The sequence below is a fragment of the Alosa alosa genome, chromosome 24 (genome assembly GCF_017589495.1).
Source record: "Alosa alosa isolate M-15738 ecotype Scorff River chromosome 24, AALO_Geno_1.1, whole genome shotgun sequence".
Classification (NCBI taxonomy): Eukaryota; Metazoa; Chordata; class Actinopteri; order Clupeiformes; family Clupeidae; genus Alosa; species Alosa alosa.
The window spans coordinates 21845242-21868155 of NC_063212.1; the positions used below are offsets into that span (position 1 = coordinate 21845242).

General features: G+C 42.1%; 3 protein-coding genes across 3 annotated transcripts; 2 read left to right on the forward strand and 1 right to left on the reverse strand.

Annotated features, from left to right (window-relative positions):
• The first annotated feature begins 776 nt into the window (after positions 1-776).
• On the forward strand, positions 777-3865 carry LOC125289312 (macrophage mannose receptor 1-like). The gene is made up of 5 exons (XM_048236066.1): positions 777-813; positions 967-1347; positions 2168-2494; positions 2647-2994; positions 3555-3865. The coding sequence occupies exons 1-5, from the start codon at positions 777-779 to the stop codon at positions 3560-3562; spliced, it is 1101 nt and encodes a 366-aa protein (XP_048092023.1). The 3' UTR covers positions 3563-3865.
• Positions 3866-5433: 1568 nt separating this feature from the next.
• Positions 5434-7725, forward strand: LOC125289313 (macrophage mannose receptor 1-like). The gene is given in 5 exon segments (XM_048236067.1): positions 5434-5459; positions 5807-5898; positions 6521-6638; positions 6640-6857; positions 7685-7725. Coding segments are annotated over 5 exon segments (495 nt in total).
• Positions 7726-11164: 3439 nt separating this feature from the next.
• LOC125289697 (macrophage mannose receptor 1-like) lies at positions 11165-17844 on the reverse strand. Its single transcript, XM_048236667.1, has 6 exons — positions 17828-17844; positions 15642-15688; positions 13461-13848; positions 12957-13295; positions 12229-12329; positions 11165-11731 (listed from the first exon to the last, which is right to left on the reverse strand). The coding sequence occupies exons 3-6, from the start codon at positions 13594-13596 to the stop codon at positions 11606-11608; spliced, it is 702 nt and encodes a 233-aa protein (XP_048092624.1). The 5' UTR covers positions 13597-13848; positions 15642-15688; positions 17828-17844; the 3' UTR covers positions 11165-11605.
• Between the last annotated feature and the right edge of the window lie 5070 nt (positions 17845-22914).

A 22914-nucleotide genomic window follows, 5' to 3' on the forward strand; every position in this document is an offset into this window, starting at 1 on the left:
CTGTTTACTTTTTGATTCATATATTACTTTTGTTAAAAATGGACTTCACTGTCTGCCACCTCTTTCTATGTTGTGGTCAACGAGCCGGCCATAACAGGGACGAGACCGTTCTCCTTCCACAAAGTCCAGCTTGTCCATAACCCACTCCAACACATTTGCATTGGGGAAAGGTGGCAACATTGTGAACTTCCATGGCACTGGCATTGTATGTCTGGGGGTGTGGCGTTTGTTTGCATAAAGGACCTCGGGGCAGGTTGAATGCATGAAGTGCAATAAATGCAGGCAACATACACCTGAACCAGTCACATTTGGGGCTCTCAGACACAACCAGCCAGCGTAACCAGAAGGGGTGACAACAGAGGAGCAACTCCAGAGCTGTCTGACAGGTAAGACCCAGTTTATCCATCTTAATCAAACCAGCACTTCATATGGTAACACTTAACATACAGTAACACACGCATAATGGCACATGTATTAGGTCTTTATTGCACAATTTCTTAAACAATAGGTAATTTATTCTTGGCAAATCCTTAATAAGCAACTAGTTGGTCAGTATGTAAGGTTACTGCTGGTTGTTCTTGTTGTAGAAAATGTTGTTTTAGTAGTAACAGATATTTAGTGTTGTCCAATGCAATTTGTTGTGCCGTGCATTTTACGATATTTTTTGTAGTTTGTAATATTCTGGGTTTTCTATGTTTTGTTAGTTGATCTGGAGAAAGGTGCCTGCTACACCGCAAGACTACTGTACACTTAAAGATTTAAGGCATTTAGTCAGAATGACTCTGCTTCTCATTGCTATTCTGCTGTTCTCAGGTCAGTCTATGTGTGTATGTTTGAGTTAAAAGAATGAGACTCATTTATATTACAAATACATTCATCATGAATCCTATTCTATATGCCCTCCACTGAACCCATTATGTTTGTGTGTGTGTGTGTGTGTGTGTGCTCGCTCCTCTCTCCACTCAGGTCTGTGCCGTCTCTCCTACTCTGTACCACGTCGGTTCCATGTGGTGAAGGAGCAGAAGAACTGGACAGAAGCTCAGCAGTACTGCAGAGAGGAGTTCACTGACCTCGTCACCATAGACGACATGACAGAGATGGAGAAGGTGAAGAGGATGATCCATGAAGCAGGTGTTGAGAGGGCGTGGATTGGGCTGAAGCAAGGAAGCAGTCCTAAGTGGCAGTGGTCTCTGGCCGACAGGGATTTCTACAGAGAGAATGATACAGAGTTCAGGAACTGGGGTGAAAACCAACCAGATGAAAGTGGACACATATGTGCAAATAATTACAAAGAATTGTGGTATGATGCCCCGTGCAGTAAGAACAGACCCTTCATCTGCTATGATGGTGAGGAGACTATTCATTCACTCAGCAATACATGCAGGCAAACTTTGCAGGTCAATAAATCAGTGGGTTATGACTTCAGGTACACTTACATTAGTTTAGTTCAGACTCACTCATGGATACAGATGGCCAAACTGTGCAGTAACAGTTTGTTACACTCACACTAGTTCAGACTGTAAAGCTGTGCTGATTCTCAGTTAACCGTGACCCATACATTACCACAGGGGGAAACTCCACACAGCCCTATGTGCTGGTTACTGATAAAAAGAACTGGACAGATGCTCAGAGATACTGCAGAGAGAAACACACAGACCTGGCCAGTGTGAGGAATCAGGCAGAGAACGACAAGGTAGAGGAAGTTAGAGGAAGTATCCCTGCCTTCAGAATGAGAAGGTGAAGAGCATGATCCAAGAAGCAGGTGTCAGTCAGGCTTGGATTGGGCTGAAGCAGGGAAGCAGTTTTAAGCAGCAGTGGTCTCTGGGGACAGGGATTTCTACAGAGAGAATGAAACAGAGTTCAGGAACTGGGGTAAAAACCAACCAGAGGAGGGTGATGAATATTGTGTTGTTCAGGATGAGCATCGAGGGCCATGGCATGATTACTATTGCAAAGAAACGTTCCCCTTCATCTGTTACAATGGTGAGAAGCCACCTTCAGGCATTCAGAAGCTTTGTTCACTTACACAAGTCATACACACAAGAAGCCAGTCTCTGCAAGGAAACCAATCAGTTTATTACAACCTTGTGTTCAAATTCACATTTCACATTCACAATTGAGACTGCTGTATCAGTCTCTGTTAACCATGACATATGCATTGCCACAGGGGGAGACTCTACACAGCCCTATGTGCTGGTTACTGAGGAGAAGAACTGGGCAGACGCTCAGAGATACTGCAGAGAGAAACACACAGACCTGGCCAGTGTGAGGAATCAAGCAGAGAATGACCAGATAGAGGAAGTTAGAGGACGTGTTGATGGTGCCTGGATCGGCCTGTTCAGAGATACCTGGGAGTGGTCAGATGGCAGCAACTCCTCATTCCGCCACTGGAACAATGGTAAAGGTGATGTGGATAAGTGCACTGAAATTAAGTCCAGTGGTCAGTGGAATGATGCACCGTGTAGCCGATCTCAGAACTTCATCTGCTATGAAGGTCAGTCTTTTTTCAACTTGATTCATTTTGTTGCTGAGTGGTACCATCATCCCCTTACAGTGTCACTGTCTCTAAATGGTGTTCTGATTTATTACTTGTGTCACTATCTGCTCCCTCTATTTTTTTTTCTATTTCCTCTATATTCCCTCCAGACAAGCTGGTTCTGGTCCGTGAGAGTAAGACCTGGCAAGAGGCGCTGCAGTACTGCCGAGAGCACCATGTGGACCTGGTGTCTGTGACGTCCGAGCGGGTCCAGCGTTGGGTGAGTGAGCGGGCTAAAGGAGCCTCCACTGCTCACGTGTGGCTGGGCCTGCGTCACGCCTGCGGCCTGGGCTGGTTCTGGGTCTGTGGAGAGAACGTCTGCTACAGCAACTGGACCCCAGGACAAGAGCAAGTGGAGTCCTGCAAACACAGAGTGGGGGCAGTGGAGTCTGGAGGGGGGCAGTGGGTCAGTAACCTGACTGAGACCGACAAACTCAACTTCATCTGCACCATTGAGGGTGAGTCTGTCTCTGCTCAATATGGACATGAGTGTGTATGTGTGTGTGTGTAAAGTATCAGCCACTCAGAGACATTGTTGTACAGCTTGGGTACAAATGTAAGCTGTTGGTGTATATATTTGGAAGCCTAGGTAATGTCCACAGACTAGTAGTCAGGGGGTTGCAGATTGTTGGTCTCTCTAAGACAAGAGCAAAGGCTCTAGCAAAATTCTGCTCAATTTCTGTGATAATTGGCAGTCGCCACATCTGGAGAAGGCGCTGTTTTTTGTACCCATGAACTGAGACCAGAGGCATAGGCTACTGGGTTTACAATGCTGGTATCTAAGATTGTTTGTGTTCAATGAAATCTACTGTAAAATGTGAACACAAATAAAGGTATTAAAATGTGTGTGTGTGGGTGTGTGTGTGTGTGTGTGTGTGTGTGTGTGTGTGTGTGTGGTGTGTGTGTGTGTTTGTGTAAGTGTGTGTGGTGTGTGTGTGTCATGGATCTTTTAACCGCATCTTCTTGTTTGTTTTATGTGTGTGTGTGTGTGTGTGTGTGTTTCTATGGCCTCATACAGATCAGTAACTGGATCCTCCTCAGCCAAGAGCAGCGCTGGAGAAACTATTTAGGAAATGCATGTTTTATTTCTATATTTTGTCTATATTTAGTCACATTACATTAATCCATATGATTGACCTTATTACTGTAACCTGCCAATCCTGCAGTGAACTCTCATCTTTGTCTCTTCTGGTTCCGATGTAATCTGTTAATGGAATTAAAAGGATGGTCATGACTACTACTTTTTCACGTAGAAAGTAGTGTAACGCGTTACTACGGAAAATTTGGTAACGTAATGTAGTTCCTTTTTCATATCGGCGCAACGTTACTTTTCCCAGGGAAGGATTGGACAGCAATCGCTGAGCCATTTCCAGATAGTTGTGGTGGTGTTGAAGCCTATAAGTTATGTTTTGTTGTCAAGTGCTCTGTTTGTGGCATTTTTTTATAATAAAGAGCACAAAAGAAATACCTGTTATGTCCTCCATAGTAGAACTTTATGTAGGCCTACACATTTAGGAACAGATATTGGGTTCTGCCCAAAGTCGAGCAACATAAAAAAAAGTAACGTAAAAGTAACAGTAACGTAAAAAGTTACTTTCCATAGAGGGTATAACTAAGTAAAGTAACGGGTTACTTTTTTGAGAAGTAAAGTAACGAGCAAACACTACTTTTTAAAAGTAACTTCCCCAACACTGGTCATGACACAAACTAAGTACCCTAATTCTCTGAAGACTGTGTAACAGCTTGGGTATTGGGTTGCTCTGCAATTGTAGGCTACTACTATGACATCTGTTCTGTATTCCTGAACTGTATTATATTTATCTTTCTAAATATTTACCTTTACAAAACTAATTAAATAAAGATACGTCTGACCACAATGACTGTAGTCTGTGAATTTGTAGGACACACACACATCAAAATTCAGCTCATGATTTACTTTATTAAAGTATTTTAAATATCCTTGCAATAAATACAGTGCATTGAATTGTGCACTCATTTAACTAGATTGTGCACTCGTTTTACTACATAGTTTTCTTATTTCTTAACTAAATAGCGCGCTCGTTTTAGTGAATAGTGTTCTTATTTAACTAAATAGTGCGCTCGTTTTAGTGAATAGTGAACTTGCACGCATAGAGAAGAGAAGGGTACCGGTATGTGTCCTCTTGTTTATACAAGGACATTTTTATACCAGCTTCACATGTCAATCATCTTCCCTTCTACTACTGTAGTTTTACCTGCACTCTCCCTTTTACCTCAGGGAATCTCTCTCTCGGTCTTTCGTGTCTTGAAACAAGAATCACTTTTGTAATACAACACACCCAACAACAGCAAAACTGGAAAATGAAAATGTAAGAAAAAAAACCCCTACAATCACACTCCACACTCTACAAAGTAAACATTGGCATGTGGGCACACAGAAAGGGTGAATAGAGATCGGAGACAGTGGGACATTCCTTCATGCCATTATCTTATAATTTATGTTGTATTATGTTTTAACTTGTGAGTGCATCTTTGGGAGAAAAAGAAAATCAAGATAGCACCAGTGCACCCGCTGCTCTTTGAGTGGCCGCAATTTAGTATATTTGACACTAGAGAGAGCTAAAACAGCACTTTTAATCTTGAACTGTGTCTGTCATCTTCTGGTCATTCTCATAGTATAAGAAACATACAGTACATAGAGTTGCATGGTGCACCTCAATATATTTTTAGCTTTAGTTTGACCTTTATTGATCGGACAGTGAAGAGGCTGACAAAGCGAGTGGGGGAGAGAGATGGGGTGGGATTGGGAAATGACCTGGAGTCGGTCTCCAACCCGGGTCCCTGTGGGCACTTCCCTGTGGACACAACACATTACAGTATATGTGTAAAAGTGTTTCTATGTTGTCTGAGGTGTCACTATGGTATGGTGGATTATGAAGTTGCAGTAGGATATGATATGAGTAAACTCCTCAGCAAAGGAACATAACCAGACAGTAGGAGGATATGATATGAATAAACTCCTCAGCAAAGGAACATAACCAGACAGAAAGGAACTGAAACAAGAGACAGTGTTACAGATTTTATGAGGTGGTGAATCAACCCCCCAGGTCTTGCTCCCCCCGCCCCAGCCGAAAAAGAAAGAAAATCGGTTAACTGAAACAGCTCAACAAAGTTGCTAAAATTATACACCATGTTAGGATGGAAGATACAAAGAAAAGAACTCGAGTAAGTAGAAAAAGAGTAAGGGGACATAAGGGCTACTAACCCGACATACTGTCAAGACAATGTTAGAGGAGGAGGAGATAACCCTGCTTGGATCGGCCTGTTCAGAGATGCCTGGGAGTGGTCAGATGGCAGCAGCTCCTCATTTCGGCTCTGGGACTTTAGAGAACCCAATTATGACGGGATAAAAAACTGTGCTCAGGTCCATACCAACGGCTGGTGGAACAGGCAAGAATGTTCTGACCCTGGAGCCTTCATCTGCTATGAAGGTCAGTCAGATGCAGCGGTGGAACACTCAAGCTTCAGAAAGTAATGGCACATGATTGTGTTCTTCTTGTGCACTTTATTCAGGCGATTCCACTCATTAGCTGAATTACCTGGCTGAGGAGTGGTGTGGCTAATTAGCATACAGCACATGACACAAACTCATTACAGTCATCGTGCAAGACCCAAAAACAGTGCAGTTCAATGTTCAAATCAATGTATCAATGAGGGTATTTTGTATCTTAAAACTGGCATGGGCATTTTAAAGGCAAATGGCCGTAATGGATGGTTGTAGGTGGTGTTTTAATATGCTCTTTCTTACTGTAATCCAAATACATCATTTCTATATATTCCTAAATTTGTATATATTTAATATGCATTAAATATGCATGTGACTGTTGCCCTGTGCAGCCCCTAAAATGGACATTTGGTCCTTCTGCACAAATGGTGACTGCAGATAGAATGAGAATTTTAACAGGACTCACACAGGAAGCTCTATCTTTAACTTTGTTTTCCCTCCTGACAAACTGGTTCTGGTCCGTGAGAATAAGACCTGGAAAGAGGCGCTGCAGTACTGCCGAGAGCACCATGTGGACCTGGTGTCTGTCAGCGCTGGGTGAGTGAGCGGGCAGTGGAGGAGTCTCCACTGCTCACGTGTGGCTGGGCCTGCGTCACGCCTGTGGCCTGGGCTGGTTCTGGGTCTGTGGAGAGACCGTTTGCTACAACCACTGGGCCCCAGGACAAGAGCAAGTAGAGTCCTGCAAACACAGAGCGGGGGCAGTGGAGTCTGGAGGGGGGCAGTGGGTCAGCAACCTGACTGAGACCGACAAACTCAACTTCATCTGCACCACTGAAGGTGAGTCCATCTCTCCCTAATATAGACATGAGTGTGTTTGTGTGTGTGTGTACAAGAATTAAGTCTAGTCCTGGACTGAGAAACTTTAATGGAGGAAATAGGAATATTACAGTGTTGGTTTTAACTTCGGATGTGTGTCTGTGTGTGTGTATGTGCGTTTGTGTGTGTATGTGTGCATGAGTGTATTTGTGTGTGTGTGTGTGTACATGTGTGTTCACGTCCTATTTACCGAGCAGTACTGGATCCCCAGTCCTGAGCAGCGTTGGAGAAACTCCTCAGGGTCCTAAAGCTCCCCTTGATGCTCACCACTCATACACTACTATGAGTACTACTAACTAACTACCATCTACTATCACATACACTACTATGAGTACTACTAACTATCTACCAACTATTATCACATACTTGTCAAGATGTAGAATTTATGAATGTTTACTGTAGTCTACCTGACATGACTATTTCTAATTAATATGATGAACATTTCTTATTCGGAATGTAAAATGTAAAATGTACTATGCAAACACCTAATAAAAATGACTTTGATCAGCACGGTGGTTGTTTGTGTTATCTTACATGCTTTGTTTATAGTCAGTCATACACTATTTCAAAATCAGGGACACAGCTGAACTAAATGAACATAGTTCAGTCATAGTTCACTTCTATAGTCACAATGTGTACACATACCAATGTAAAATGAGAAACATAAAATGTTAAATGTTAAAAGCCTCATTGAAACTACTGATGTTATGGGCCCCTTGTCCTGTGTGGAGATGCTGGCCTGTAAGATAGAATGAGTGTGGCGCTCTGTTCTCGGCACTGTGATGCAGGGGAGTGGCTCTCTGCTGCCCTCTACTGGCAGAAGGTGTAGTGGCAGGTGGCGAGTCAGTGGTCATTCCTCTAATGCAATATAGTGCTTCAGACCACACGGGATACCCGGTCTTTATCAGCCTGTGCTCATCTACATCTGCATCTACAGAAACCATAACTCCAAGATGACGGAACCACACACACACACACACACACTATGCATTATGTGTATGAAAGGTGCTATGCAAATGAAGCTTATTATTATTATTATTATTATTATTATTATTATTATTATTTTCCTTTATTACAGTGTAGGGTACAGAACAGAGCATGCACCAATGGCAACTAGACATTGATAAGTCAGATGAGGAGGAGGTGGGTTGCAAAAAGGCTTGCAGAGAAGGAGGCAAGAGTAGACAGGCTAAGGCAGTTTAAATAAGGTGCTCTGAAGGATTTACACCAATGTAATAGCAATGGATGATCAGCTGGGCAGTCAGCCCAGTTACTGGCAAACTCTGAGAAGCTGGCCGTGACTCTTTTCCCAGCCTGAAATAATGCTATGCTCTATGGTTTCTATTCACTGTGTAGTGCTCTACACTAGTGAATGTCTGTGAGCCCCCATGTTCATCATGCCCCCCAGAGTGTAAGATTGTTTGCTCTGTGACTCGTGCGGAAGTCTTGTGCCCCGACGTATCCGATTTGACGTCACTATCATATTCTCCAACCATGGCGGCCTCCCTCGCAACAACACAAGAGGCCAATCTCACTCTCATTACAAATAGGCAAGGTACATGTAATTCATCACTAAATTACACTATAGATAGAAACACTCAAGACATGTTCCTTCTTGCTAAACCATAGTAAGCAGTTCTAATAACTTATTTATGCATTTCCTGTATTTGTTTTCAGAGCTGATCTCATGAACACACTTTTTTTGAGGACGGAAAAGTCGGAAGCCCGGTCAGGCATTCTTAGGAGGCTGCAGGCTGCAGTCAGGACATAACGGATCATTAGGCACACCTGGTGCAGGTGCTAGCAGGCTGCAGTCAGGGCGTTAATGGATCATTAGGCACACCTGGTGCAGGTGTTGGAGCTGTAGACAGGCTGCAGGCTGCAGTCAGGACGTTAATGGATCATTAGGCACACCTGGTGCAGGTGTTGAGGAGCTGTAGACAGGCTGCAGGCTGCAGTCAGGACGTTAATGGATCATTAGGCACACCTGGTGCAGGTGTTGGAGCTGTAGACAGGCTGCAGTCAGGACGTTAATGGATCATTAGGCACACCTGGTGCAGGTGTTGGAGCTGTAGTAGACAGGCTGCAGTCAGGACGTTAATGGATCATTAGGCACACCTGGTGCAGGTGTTGGAATAGACAGGCTGCAGTCAGGATTAATGGCACACCTGGTGCAGGTGTTGGAGTTGGACAGCAGGGCGTAATGGACAGGCACACCTGCAGGTGTTGGAGCTGTAGACAGGCTGCAGGCTGCAGTCAGGACGTTAATGGATCATTAGGCACACCTGGTGCAGGTGTTGGAGCTGTAGACAGGCTGCAGTCAGGACGTTAATGGATCATTAGGCACACCTGGTGCAGGTGTTGGAGCTGTAGACAGGCTGCAGTCAGGACGTTAATGGATCATTAGGCACACCTGGTGCAGGTGTTGGAGCTGTAGACAGGCTGCAGTCAGGACGTTAATGGCTCATTAGGCACACCTGGTGCAGGTGTTGGAGCTGTAGACAGGCTGCAGTCAGGACGGTAATGGCTCATTAGGCACACCTGGTGCAGGTGTTGGAGAACACCTGTCACTCTCCCTTCCCCATCGCTTCCACTCCTCTCTCATATTTTGACACCTTCCCCTTTTGGCCGACACACACTTGAACTCAATCCTACTCACTCACACACTCACTGGGCCTCACTGTCTGACCAGAAGAGACCATTCTCACAATAAGTAACTTTTGAATATTCCCTTTTTCCTTCAGTATGTACATTTTTGCCCCTTTGTTCTTTGTAAAAGATAAGAGACATAGGCTATAAAGCTTTTCGCAGAGTGTAAGTAGGCAAAATAAACCACACAAACTAGCAACTAGTGATGGGGTTTAGGCTTCAATGGGAGAATAAGACTATGTCATGTTTAAACTTCATTGTGCAGCTTCATGGAGAGAGAGGAATTTAGCCTACCTGGTTTGATTTGATTCGGACCTCTTGGTGGCTCCCCGGACAGCCCAGCCCAATTTAACCGCTGTATATTATGTATTTGTGAGTGTAGCCTACACAATGCAGAGAAATAAAAGATAAACTATGGTGCATTTCCATACTATAAATGTAAAATGCAAACTGCTACTGCTACTTTCCATATTCCATTGCAGACTGTACTTCCTGGGAAAATATAAGTCTATCAGCCATACAAAGTATTTATAAACCAGGACCAAACAGTGAGGCCATGCAGCAAGGACCAAAAAGTGAGGCCATGCAAAACAAAAGGAAGTGAAAGATCTTGTGGTTTCTTTATGGCAAATTACGGCATAACACCAACAGCTTTGTTTATTCAGCTCTGAAATAGTTGCAGTTTGCAGGATGATGTAATGGGTGTGGTGTCGGCCTATTCAGCGCAGGCCCTGCGGCGGATCTCGAACACACACTACATGCACAACATGCTACGGTGTTAGTGTGAGGGAGCGAGGATTAGATAGATAGATAGATAGATAGATAGATACTTTATTGATCCCCAGGGGAAATTCAAGGTAGCAGCATACAGACAACACACACACATTCACTAACAGCAGAAAAAGTCATTAAAAGTATATAATATAAAAACACAACTAAGCAATAAGGACAGTAGAAGATAAAGAATATAGTAAATATACTAAAATACAAATTATACTAACTAACACTTAATCTAAATCAATTCTAAAAACAGTATCCAATCAAGAGGGGCTTGCAATGACTGAGGCAGGGACTGAGCCTGTGATTCTCTGTGCATAGTAAGGTATGGTAAGGTGCTCTAAGGTGTGAATGAGTGTCATGGTGATAGTGCAATGGTGATAGTGGTCATGGTGATAGTGCAAATGAGTAAGTCCAACAGTCCAACAGTGTAAAAATAAAGTCTATATATCTATATATATAACTATTTTAAGAAAAGGTATAAGTGTGGCCACAGTTCGGCTGTGGCATGGAGGGAGGGGTTATGCATGTGCTAATGTGCTAATATAGCACGCAAACAGTGAGGCAGTTAGGAACTCTCGGTCTGTTGGTGGCTGATGTCAAAGTACAAGTTGGTAGCACTGTGTGTATTATAGTGAGATGGTCATATTAGATCTGAATGAAGTCCCCAGAAGAAAAATAAAACTTGTGTGAAAGTGTACAGTTCAGTACAACAAAATGTAAACACTTTAGACCAAAACAAACACTGAAAAGATTCTTTGGGGTTAGTATTTTATTTATTGTAGTTAAATGTACCAACATGCTGCCTTTAAACAACAGACCATCATGTATCTATAAAACAAAGTTATAATTAAAACAATTAATAATTCAATCAAACATAGAACACTGCACAATCAGTCTGTCATAATCAACTTCTAGAAACGTATGACGTATAAAAATAACACATAGGTTTCAAACACCACAATACGAAAGGTTACAACTAGTTGTCATTAATAGTACATGTGTAAAAGCGTTTTTATGTTGTCTGAGGTGTCACTATGGTATGGTGGACTATGAAGTTGCAGTAGGATATGATATGAATAAACTCCTCAGCAAATATAACCAGACAGAAAGGAACTGAAACAAAAGACAGTGTTACAGATTTTATGAGGGGAGTCAAACAGACAAGCGATTTTAGAAAGAACAAGACACGCTTACCACTCAGTTTACTGTGCTGTATGTGCAATTAGAATTTACATCTCATCTATTTTCACATCTACATGTGAAAAACAGCAGAATGTGTTTTAAATCTCATCTCTCTCTTTTATCTTCTCAGTCGTCTTCTCTTGGAAGATCTTTCCATCTGGTTGTCTCATCCAGGTCAGTTTGGTGTCTGCTGGCATTCCCCTCTCCCTCAGTCTCTGCTGAATCTGGAGAGCAGAACCCGATTCATTTAGAACCACTTTATCATGGACCCTCACACAGGGGGCAATGGAAGGGATGTTTGAGGAGGGGCTTGGTGATTTTGGATCTCTGGTGTTTTGTTGGGGTTTTGTTCAAAAACAAAAGGATATGACGTCATTCAGAATTGCTGATGGCATCTTTAAGAAACACTCAACTACAAGTTCTCCAGCACTGTAGGCTACATTTCAGACCGAATGTGCTCAAATAGCACACGCCTTTACATTACACTAGTATAGGGCAATCTGTTACAAGTCATCGGAGTAGTTTAGGGCAAAACCATGGTGGGCTTTTTTCTGTGACAAATTCAAAAACATTGAACATATTTCACTTTTATTATCTTTTGTCCAGAATTATGGTGTCAAAGTAGCCGAAAGAGAGAAAAGAAAAAAGCATTAATTCCATAAACATTCAGCATTCAGCTCCATCAAAGCACAGGTCAGACTCGCATGTAGGTCTGCCTCACCTGCTGTAGGAAGGCATCCTGCATTACAGGGTCATCCACGTTCACCTGAGAGTCCGTCTGAAGCTCCACTTTCACCATCTGCCTCTTCACCTGTTTGGGGGCTGCACAGAGAAACACACACATGCACATGTTTAAATACGGTATTTGAGATGGTACATATTAAGCACTTGGGACTTAGTGCTTAAATGATTTTTGCCACGGAAGACTTGATACACACACACATGAAAAACAGAACACTTCCAGCTTTCCAGATTTATGTCCATGAGCTGAAACAGACTCACCCTCAGTGGTGCAGATGAAGTTGAGTTTGTCGGTCTCAGTCAGGTTAAATATATACAAATTTAGGAATATATAAAAATGATGTATTTGGATTACAGTAAGAAAGAGCATATTAAAACACCACCTACAACCATCCATTACGGCCATTTGCCTTTAAAATGCCCATGCCAGTTTTAAGATACAAAATACCCTCATTGATACATTGATTTGAACATTGAACTGCACTGTTTTTGGGTCTTGCACGATGACTGTAAGGAGTTTGTCTCATGTGCTGTATGCTAATTAGCCACACCACTCCTCAGCCATGGTCTATCTATCTATCTATCTATCTATCTATCTATCTAATTCAGCTAATGAGTGGAGTCGCCTGTGGAAAGTGCACAAGAAGAACACAATCATGTGCCATTACTTTCTGAAGCTTGAGTGTTCCACCGCTGCATCTGACTGACCTTTATAGCAGATGAAGGCTCCAGGGTCAGAACATTCTAGCTTGTTCCACCAGCCGTTGGTATGGACCTGAGCACAGTTTTTTATCCCGTCATATTTGGGTTCTCCAAAGTCCCAGAGGCGGAATGAGGAGCTGCTGCCATCTGACCACTCCCAGGCATCTCTGAACAGGCCAATCCAAGCATGGTTATATCCTCCTCCTCTAACATTGTCTATCTGGTCGTTCTCTGCCTGATTCCTCACACTGGCCAGGTCTGTGTGTTTCTCTCTGCAGTATCTCTGAGCATCTGTCCAGTTCTTCTTCTCAGTAACCAGCACATAGGGCTGTGTGGAGTCTCCCCCTGTGGTAATGCATATGTCATGGTTAACAGAGACTGAAACAGCAGTCTGAATTAATGTGAATATACACATGGTATTAACACATTTATTGGTTTCCCTGTAAAGACTAGCTGCTTGTATGCATGACTGAGTAAACCATGACTGAATGCCTGAATGTGGCTGCTCACCATTGTAACAGATGAAGGGGAACGTTTCTCTGCAATAGGTAATCATACCATGTCCCTCGATGCTGATCCTGAACAACACAATATTCATCACCCTCATCTGGTTGGTTTTTACCCCAGTTCCTGAACTCTGTTTCATTCTCTCTGTAGAAATCCCTGTCGGCCAAAGACCACTGCCACTTGGGACTGCTTCCCTGCTTCAGTCCAATCCAAGCCTGACTGACACCTCCATCATGGATCATGCTCTTCACCTTCTCATTCTCTGTCATGTCGTTTATGGTGGCGAGGTCAGTGAACTCCTCTCTGCAGTACTGCTGAGCTTCTGTCCAGTTCTTCTGTTCCTTCACCACATGGAACTGACGTGGCACGGAGTAGGAGAGACTACACACACCTGTGAGAAAGGAGTGTACACAGATAAAGTATATGGTAGGAGCAGGCTTCACTCAGTTTGAGAGTGCTTGGCCAAACTTAAATGTTAACTCAGAAAAAAAGGGACCGCACTTTGCATATATGTGTTTTATTGCACAGATGCGTTTCGGCTTAGCGCCTTCCTCAGTGTGCTCAAGTGGATACATATACAACCTCACTTATTTATACCCACACCCACATACACTCCCACGTAATCAACCAATGGTGATGCAGTGTCATCCCATACAATAATTCAATTAAAATGGTCCATTGCTTCTTCTGTTAATAGAATCACATCATGCACAGGCCATTTACACCAATAGCACTTTTACAAAAAACATTTTTACAAAAGACATTTTTTACAAGAAACAAGTCAAAGATAAGTCTTCATTCATTCCATTAGGTGTGCATGTATTCATTAGGCTGTTAAATATATACAGAATTAAAATGTTTTGCAACCGGCGATTTTTAGTCATTCTTTCTGATGTTCGACTTATGCTCACAGATTCTCCCATGATCTGTATGTCTCATAGGACTTGGTTCTCACTGTCCCTTCCTTTTTCTATTAGGCTGATTGACACTGTTTTCTCCAGGCCCATAAACCTGGTAGACTTGAGACATTTAAACGACATGACCTGCAGAATTAAAATGTTTTGCAACCCATCTTGAATTTTTTCGAACGCTTGAGTAAGAATGAACAGGTATGATAGGGATCAGATTCAAAAATAATTCTGATGTGGATTCCAGTTTCTTATGCTCACAGATTCTGGAACCACTATTGAAAAAGTAGAGAATTCGCCAGATTTTGGAGTGCAGGGGATATTGACTTTATGGGTCAATATCACACCGATCATTCAATACACTTTTTCAATGACGTTTTGTTTTCCCAGTGACGTTTAGTTTTACCCCCATACAATAGCCCACAAGGGCACGTCAACAGGTACACAACAACAGGTTAAGCAGATAATTCTGCCTTTTACTTTGAACGTCCTGTGGGTGCTTGGATGTGTAAACGATTTTTCAGTCAGCATAAAGTTGCACGTTACACAATTAAAACACTTGAAGTTGCCGTCTGGGATTTTAAACGAAAGACGTAGCGGGCTTGGAGCAGGGAGATATGACTGTACGAGGCGGTCTCTTAGATTGGATGCTCTTTTGTAGCAGAATCGCGGGGGATCTTGAAAAACATGACCAATTGTTGGATCACTACTTAACATATGCCAATGACGTTGTACAATGTGTTTCAATGTATTAGATATGTTTCCATAGGTCGACACAAAAGTGATTGGAGTGTTTGTGCTTGTGGTCGGTCTATGTGCTCTAGAAGTTATTACGTTAGTGCGTTGGGTGTTGCGCACACGCTCAAGACAACCCTGTAGTAATGTACTGTTATATCCCCTGTGTGAAAATCTTTGGCATATCTCTCCTGCTTGTCGTTCAAAAGCCTCATCGCTGTCACAAATGCGGCGTACTCTTAGTAATTGACTATAAGGTAGACTGCGTTTCAGTGCTGGCGGGTGGAAACTCTGGTAATCCAGTAACGCATTGCGATCTGTGTCTTTTCGGAAGATCTCAGTGTGTAATGAGGTTTTTTCTGAAAGGAGTGTACACACACACACACACAGATATAGAACTATACACAGATACACACAGAGAAATCTCGCATCCACACACTCACATACTAATTAGTATACAGTTATTCATCTCCATACTTGAGAATAAGTGTACGTGCACACACACACACACACACACACACACTATAAAGAGTAGACTGACCTGAGACCAGCAGGAAAGTAATGAGAAGCAGGGTCATGACTGATGGTCTGAAGAAATTAAATTATTAAATAAATACATTTGAATAAATGAAAATAATTCAAAAATGCTGGAGATACTGGTTTACATTATACATTATCCAGTAAAGAAAACAAACACTATAAAACATTCTTGGCTGTTTCTGACATCAAATTGTATTGGATGAATATCAAAAAAGAGATTAGCAAAAAGATATTGAAAGACAATCAGTTACCAACTAATTCACAATGGTGTTGCTTTTTTCAGTTCTCTCTCTCTCTCTCTCTCTCTCTCTCTCAGACCCGAACACACACCACACACACATCAGCCTTCAGAATCCAGGTCAGCAGTGCTTCTCTGTCCTCAGTCTGCCCCTTGTTGTATTCATCCATTCCCCCCCCGCCCCCGAAACAATTATGTTCAAGTCTTGCCGGTGAATTACAAAGCTCACCACCAAAAGCCAACAATCACAACTACAATTGCAATTCCAAACAATTACCAGTGCATGGGAATGCAAAAAACAAATCCCATTTAACAGATAATGCAATCACTGACATGGGGGAAAGATGAGAGAGAGAAAAGGTAGAGTGACATTTAGTTCACCTAAAATATTGTTCCTAAAATACACTATGTTGTTATGATAAAGTTGTTGCCAGAATGTTGCAAGGGTGTTGCTAGGGTAATTATTGTGGATGTCATGTCGGTTGCTAGGTTGACATGCTGATTGCCAGATAACAGGATAAGGTTGGTTGCTATGGTGGTTGCTATATTGACATTAAGGTGTCTGAAGTTTGCATGGTAGTTCATGATAATTCCTAGCCTGGAAAATCCAGACCCTGGTAATCTAGAAAGATTAAGGGTCTGGCCACGAACAATGTAATGGCCCAACCCGAGGGGCGGCAACAAGCATGCATTTAAAAATCTCACTGCACGCAAATGGATAACACTAGATCATGTTTACTCTGAATGATTTCGGACTTTGACGCACTACGACCAATGTGTACTGTCCTCCAACGTTGCAGCGCTGTCTCCATCAGTTTAGCTGGTTCCCCGGAATGCAAGGGGAAAAAGTAACGTGCATCATTGCTCATTGCCAGAGTGTCTCGCAGAGACAATTCCATTGTGCTCTCGCGAGAACTCTGGATTTCCAGGGTAGATAATTCCAGCATAAAGATCTTTTCTTGGTCTATCTACTAATTTATTGTTGTTAACAAATCCCTACGAACTTGTTGGAAAGTTGATAGACATGGGTGGGAACTTTTCACCTTCCCACAGCCAGGTGTGGACATTTGAGTATCTGTACTTTACTTGAGTATTAATCTTTTTGGAAACTTGTGACTTTTACTCCACTACATTTGAAAGGCAAATACTGTACTTTTGACTCCACTGTTTTTGAAATAATGAGCATGAGTACTCGCTACTTTTAACCACATTTGATTCTTTGAATGCAATAATGCAGTTGAAGTTCATTTTTTTCAATAGTCCAATTTGAACTCGGCTGAATAGATAATGGCCTATGATAATGATGTTGACAACAGATTTTTCATCAGAACATCCTCCATGTAGCCTGGGAGAACCCAGACAAACCTGTTATCAATTGAGATTTGAGAAGTAGTCTGGTGTTAACCACGCTATCCTCCATGATCATTGGGAAATTGGAATATAATTGGAAAATCACCTGAAATTCACCACATAACTACATCATTAAACGATAAATAATGTACTACTACACATAATTGAGTTATCTGGTTTTGTATTTAGCAGTGAAAATATTTTAGATTTGTGAACAGTTAAATGATATTGTTGCATCCATTTGAACAGTTGCAAAGTTATGAAAATGGGTCAAATGTTTTTGTTAGAAGTAAGGAACTAAAGGTCTGTTCAAGTCCTATGACTGACCAAAAGACAAACATTACATTACAATACATGAAAAAGGACAAATACTTGTACTTCTGAATGCTTAATTAGTTACAAATTATCTACCAGCTAATTAACTGCTACTTTGGCTATTGTTTGTATGCTTTTGTCAGTCATGGTTCCTGGATGCTGGGAAAAACCATACCCTAAAGTAGGGGCTAAAAAAAAATCTCCCCTACATTTGTAGATAAAGTATTAATTTTGTGTCCACCGACATCATAAGTAGACTATATATTTTTTTAAATGAGCCTTACCTGTCAGACAGCTCCGGAGTCAGTCAGTCTGGTTATGGTTGTTGTCAACAACTGATATAACGCTCTTTATGCAAAATTAGTCCTCACCCTTCCCTCACCCACATACACGGACTTGACTATGTGTCCTTTAACACTAAACTCTAAAAGTCATGAACGCATACAGAACATGCAAAACATCACAAACTTTTGGACTCTTGTAGTGAAACTTTGTGTTTAAGCGGAGGATGACACAAAGTTTGTGTGTTTGATCATATAAGTGTCCTTTTTTAGGTTATTTTTGGGGCGTTTTGCCTTTATTGTGATAGGATAGTGAAAGTAACTGGGATCGATAAATGACCTTGGGCTTGAGCATGGGCTGTGCCTGGACGGTAACATTTGCATAGTTAAGGAGATTGTCTGTCGTGTGTGTGTTTTGTGTGTGTGTGTGTGTGCGTGCATGAGTGTGTGTGTGTGTATGTGTGTGAGTGTGTCAGGGATGGAAATGACCTACTGTAATAATAAAAACAATAAAAATAATTTACATAACTCTAGGCTGTAAAAGACTATTGCATTAGCAATGTTCATATGACTCCCTTGATTCCCTGTCCGTTTTCATTTCAGTGCCCATATTAGAAGACATCCGGTTTTCACATAGATCTCCGCTTCTTGAGGTCAAAAAAAAAAAAAAGCGGGTTTACCTAGCTCGAGTTGCTACAGCCAGGCAGCTACAGTGCTACACTCTAGGGGCATGCAAATGGGACCTCACAGACATGCCCCCATAGTGTAGTGCTGTAGCTACCGAAGCAACTTGGGGTTAAGAGCCTTGCTCTAGTGCAGGGGTCTCAAACTCCGGCCCGCGAGCCGGAATTGGCCCGGCCCAATTGGCAGAAGTGGCCCCCAGCTCATTTGAGTTTGAGACCCCTGCTCTAGTGTGTGTGTGTGTGTGTGTGTGTCAGGGATGGAAATTAGCGACCAGCCACCAGTCATATGCTATAAAGATATAAAAGTGGCTAATATATTTCAGGCACAAAATAAAGATTTACAATTGTTGTTGAATTTGACCATTTATTATCTGTCAGTGCAAAGGCTGCCAATTGACGCCCAAGGGGCAAGCGCGTGGGAAGTGTTTTCAGCCAAAAGAGACAGTGAAAAGATGTTTTAATTGTCACGCTGACATGAGTACCATCAACATGGCAAAACTGACCCCTTTATACAATCGCTTATCTTGCAGAGGCAGATTCACACCTGTGCCTAGAGGCTGAGTCCCTGTAACCACTGCAATGTGTACTTATTTGCATGTCATGGAATAATTCCATCTAATGGAATAGGCTGTAAAAGGCTACTGCATTAGTAACATTCATATGACTCCTGTGGTTATGGCTGCTGTTGGGTAACTAATGGTAACTGAGGGGTGAAATCATCAGCTTATGTTTCTTACTCCTTGTTTTGGATTTTTACATGTACTAGTGGTAATATTTCAGATTGTAAGAAAAAAAAAAAAAAAAAAAAAAAAAAATGACAACCCTGATGCAAGAAATCTAAACCATATTCACATATTAACAACAAGTTCAAGTAGTTTTTTGTCATGTACAGTGGGCAGTGCTTCGACTTGGCCAGCTTCACTCGCGGTCCGTGCGGATCACGCGGTATCACGCTACTTTAATTTGTATTTTTCCAGTGAGACGCTGCAACAACCCAAACAACCGGTAGATGGCTCAAGTGACCAGGGTGTCTCGTAAAAAGAAATGGAGCCTGGAAAACCCTACTTCACTACAGACTTTAGCAGACTGGTTTAGAAATAATTTAATAGCCAGAAATATGCCTGCCCTGCCCTAATAAAGAAATATTTGGTTAACTGCGAGTGAATCCCGTTTGCAGCCGTAGAAGAAACGCAGGACAAATTAAACATTCTGGTTTTCTCCGAGTGCAACGATGATAGACAGACATCATTTGGGCAAAATATAGAGCATATTAACCTCCGTTGCTCAGCCAAATGCCTTCCTGTTACGTCCTGTTATCACGGAGTTACAGGCGATAAACGATTTTTGATGGTCACAAGTTTACTTCATCGGTTTATTTTTTTTTTGATTATTAAAGAGTGTTTTTCATTTAAAGGTTTGACTTCGTGCTTATTCAGTAGAGCATTTAGTGCTCTCCCCAATCCCTGACGTTCACATTGAATGTTTGTTTGTAATGGATGCAACCGCGAGATAGGCTATGCGTTTGACGGCAATGAGTTGTTGAACCAAGACATATAGCCTAGCAGCAATCTAGGGACTGTTCGTTATTTATTGAAGGGGCCACCGGAGGAATTTTGAGTGCTTCAGTCAAAAGTTGCATGACCCTCTCTTGCCTGCTAGAAATTGTTCAATGACCCTCCGACAGAATTGTTAAAAAAGACATGACCCTCCCCTGCCAATTGTCGCTGTCTTCCGCCCGCGCCACAGCCACACACTGTGATAACGTTCATAAATCAATCTTTCCCGTGAGCTTGCATGCTACCAGTCCTTCCTTTTCAAATGTGTTGCGCCTGTTTGCACAATTTCACAAATAATCATATGTGATTAATAATATGACAAATAATCCCTGTTCACGGGGACCGAAACAATGCATGCTAACTTTTTCCATGTTTATCACGTATTTTAACTTTCCCCCGCTGTCTTGCCGTTTTAATGTTTTCCCGTAGAATATCCCATATTTTAATACTCTCATAACAGCCCTGCCATCGGGCCTGTCTCTGTGTTGCCCTGTTGCTACCCCTTGCCCTTCCAACGAAACAGATATCTTCAAATCATCGTTTTCCTTGCTTGAAGGCGAACTTAGAGTGATGTTAACCTGTTGAGGAGTGAATTCTTTAAGACAATGCCGTTCCCCAGAGAGTGAATTATTTTCCTGGCTCCTTCTAGAATTCTACGTGAACGTTCTATAGTTTCAGTGTTCTTAAAATTGTTCACTGGCAGAAAAGTCCCTGAGGGTAATTGTTGCATCATGTTATAGAACCTTTTTAGAAAACGTTCTAATCACATATTTGTGATCGTACTCCCAGGGGCCCAGCTGCATCTGATCACATATTTGTGACCGTAGGCTACTCCTCAACAGGTTAACCTATTTTAAGTTTAACGGCGTGAGTGTCGTGAGAGCACGATTCATTGGCGCTTGCATGTTCGGCCTTATGTCTACGTGCGCACCTGAGGCTACTCAGCTACAAGAGAAAGAATTTCCCCTGTCTGTATGTTCACTGCAAGTTGGCCTGCCATAACTTACCAACTCTGCACTGTAGACCCTAACTGGCTATTTATATTTTTCTGTGAAATAAGCAAATGTATTTGTTCAACTTTATGAAGCAGAATTACGCATAGGCTACTTGGAACATAATACATTTGACAAAGGACAGATGTATGTTGCTAGTGACAAAATATTAACTTTCAGTGTTTTACGATGTCTTTGTCATGGGGAAGTGTTTTTCCCCATTCATTTATTCTAGGTTACTGTCAGTGACTGCCGTGAGAGAAGCGGGTTCTGTGTCAGTGACTGACGCGAGAGAAGCGGGGTCTGTGTTGTGTTGCGTTAATTTATTTTCATAGGGCATACCGTGCCGTGCCGTCCACAGCTCTTCAGTTCTGACAAAGCCAAAATTACTCCTTTTGAAACAATGAGTGCAGGAAGCGCGTTTGTATGGTTATATTGCTTGACGGGGGGGATCCCAAGCAGCTTTCTTTGAGAACATTTCAATTCACCCGACACTACTATTCAAAATGTTGAAAACTATTTCGGCATAGCCTATAAAGCAGTTTAATTAAATGGAATGTTAGTTGTAAACAAACGAGCTACTTGGTGAGGCTTGGCCTCACAGATGCGCTCGTGCCTTAGCCTTAGATGGAAAAATCTTAGATGGCCTATTAACTAAAAAATTCTTCTATTAACGATACGTTGGCCTATTAACTGACCACCCGATTCACGTTGGCCTATTAACTGACCACCCGATTCACGTTGGCTGGGGGGAAGGGGGGCCATCAGACATTTGTGCCCATCCGGGCCTGCCCCCAACACATCACACCTTCCCACCTCTGACAGCTTAAAAGAAGTCAAGAGGACTCCTTACTCACAGACCTATTCACAAACCTGCGGCATTTTGCCGTGTTTTGAAATCCTGCAGCTACAGGAGCTTCCAATCGTGAGGAAGCAATTTTGCATTGTAGGCATAACTAACATGCAATAATGCCGCCGCCAACAACAACCAAAACTAGGCTAATCATTGTCAACATGTAAATTAAATGTAACATTATCGCATGCGAATCAAATTAAAATGTTCTCTTTTGCAAACGTAGGCATAGAAACAGAATAATTTAATAATGTTACAAAGATACTACATCAATCCGTATTTTTCATAGGCTTCTAGGCTATTTGTTTTGCCTTGATTCATTTAGGCTAGGCCTTTTTATTCAGGGGCCGTATTCACAAAGAATTTTAAGGCTAAAAGTAGCCTAACTGGTGAATTTAGGAGCAACTCCTAAAAATAATGGGCGTGTCACTCCTAACTTTAGGACTCCTAATTTTTTCACAAAAAGTAATTCACGAAGCATTTTAGACCTGAAAGTAGCACCTAAGTCTGGGACAGGTTAAGTCGAGAGGACTCCTAACTCACTAAGACCTATTCATAAACAGCTTTTTTGTGGCATTTTACGCTATGATGTTTTGAAATGCGTAGCCTATGCTAACAGGAGCTTCCAATCGCGAGGGAACAATTTTTCATTCATAAAAGGGATGCAATAACGCCACCCAAACACAACCAAAACTACTCATTGTTAACATGTAAATGAAATGTAACGTTTCATTGTGAATCAAATTAAAATGTTCTCCTCTTTGCAAACGTAGCCTTTGGTGACATATTAATGTAATAATGTTGCAAAGGTAGGCTACTGCATCAATCCATAGGCCTGTTTCATTAGGCTACTAGGCTGTTTTGCCTTACTCTTTATTCATTTAGGCTAGGCCTTTTTATTCAGTTATTAATCATCTTCAGTCCTTCGCACTACTGGTGTAGCGCACGCATTCTCCGACCTGTCACCTGTCACTCATCATCGGAAGAGAGGTGTTTGGAATTCCCG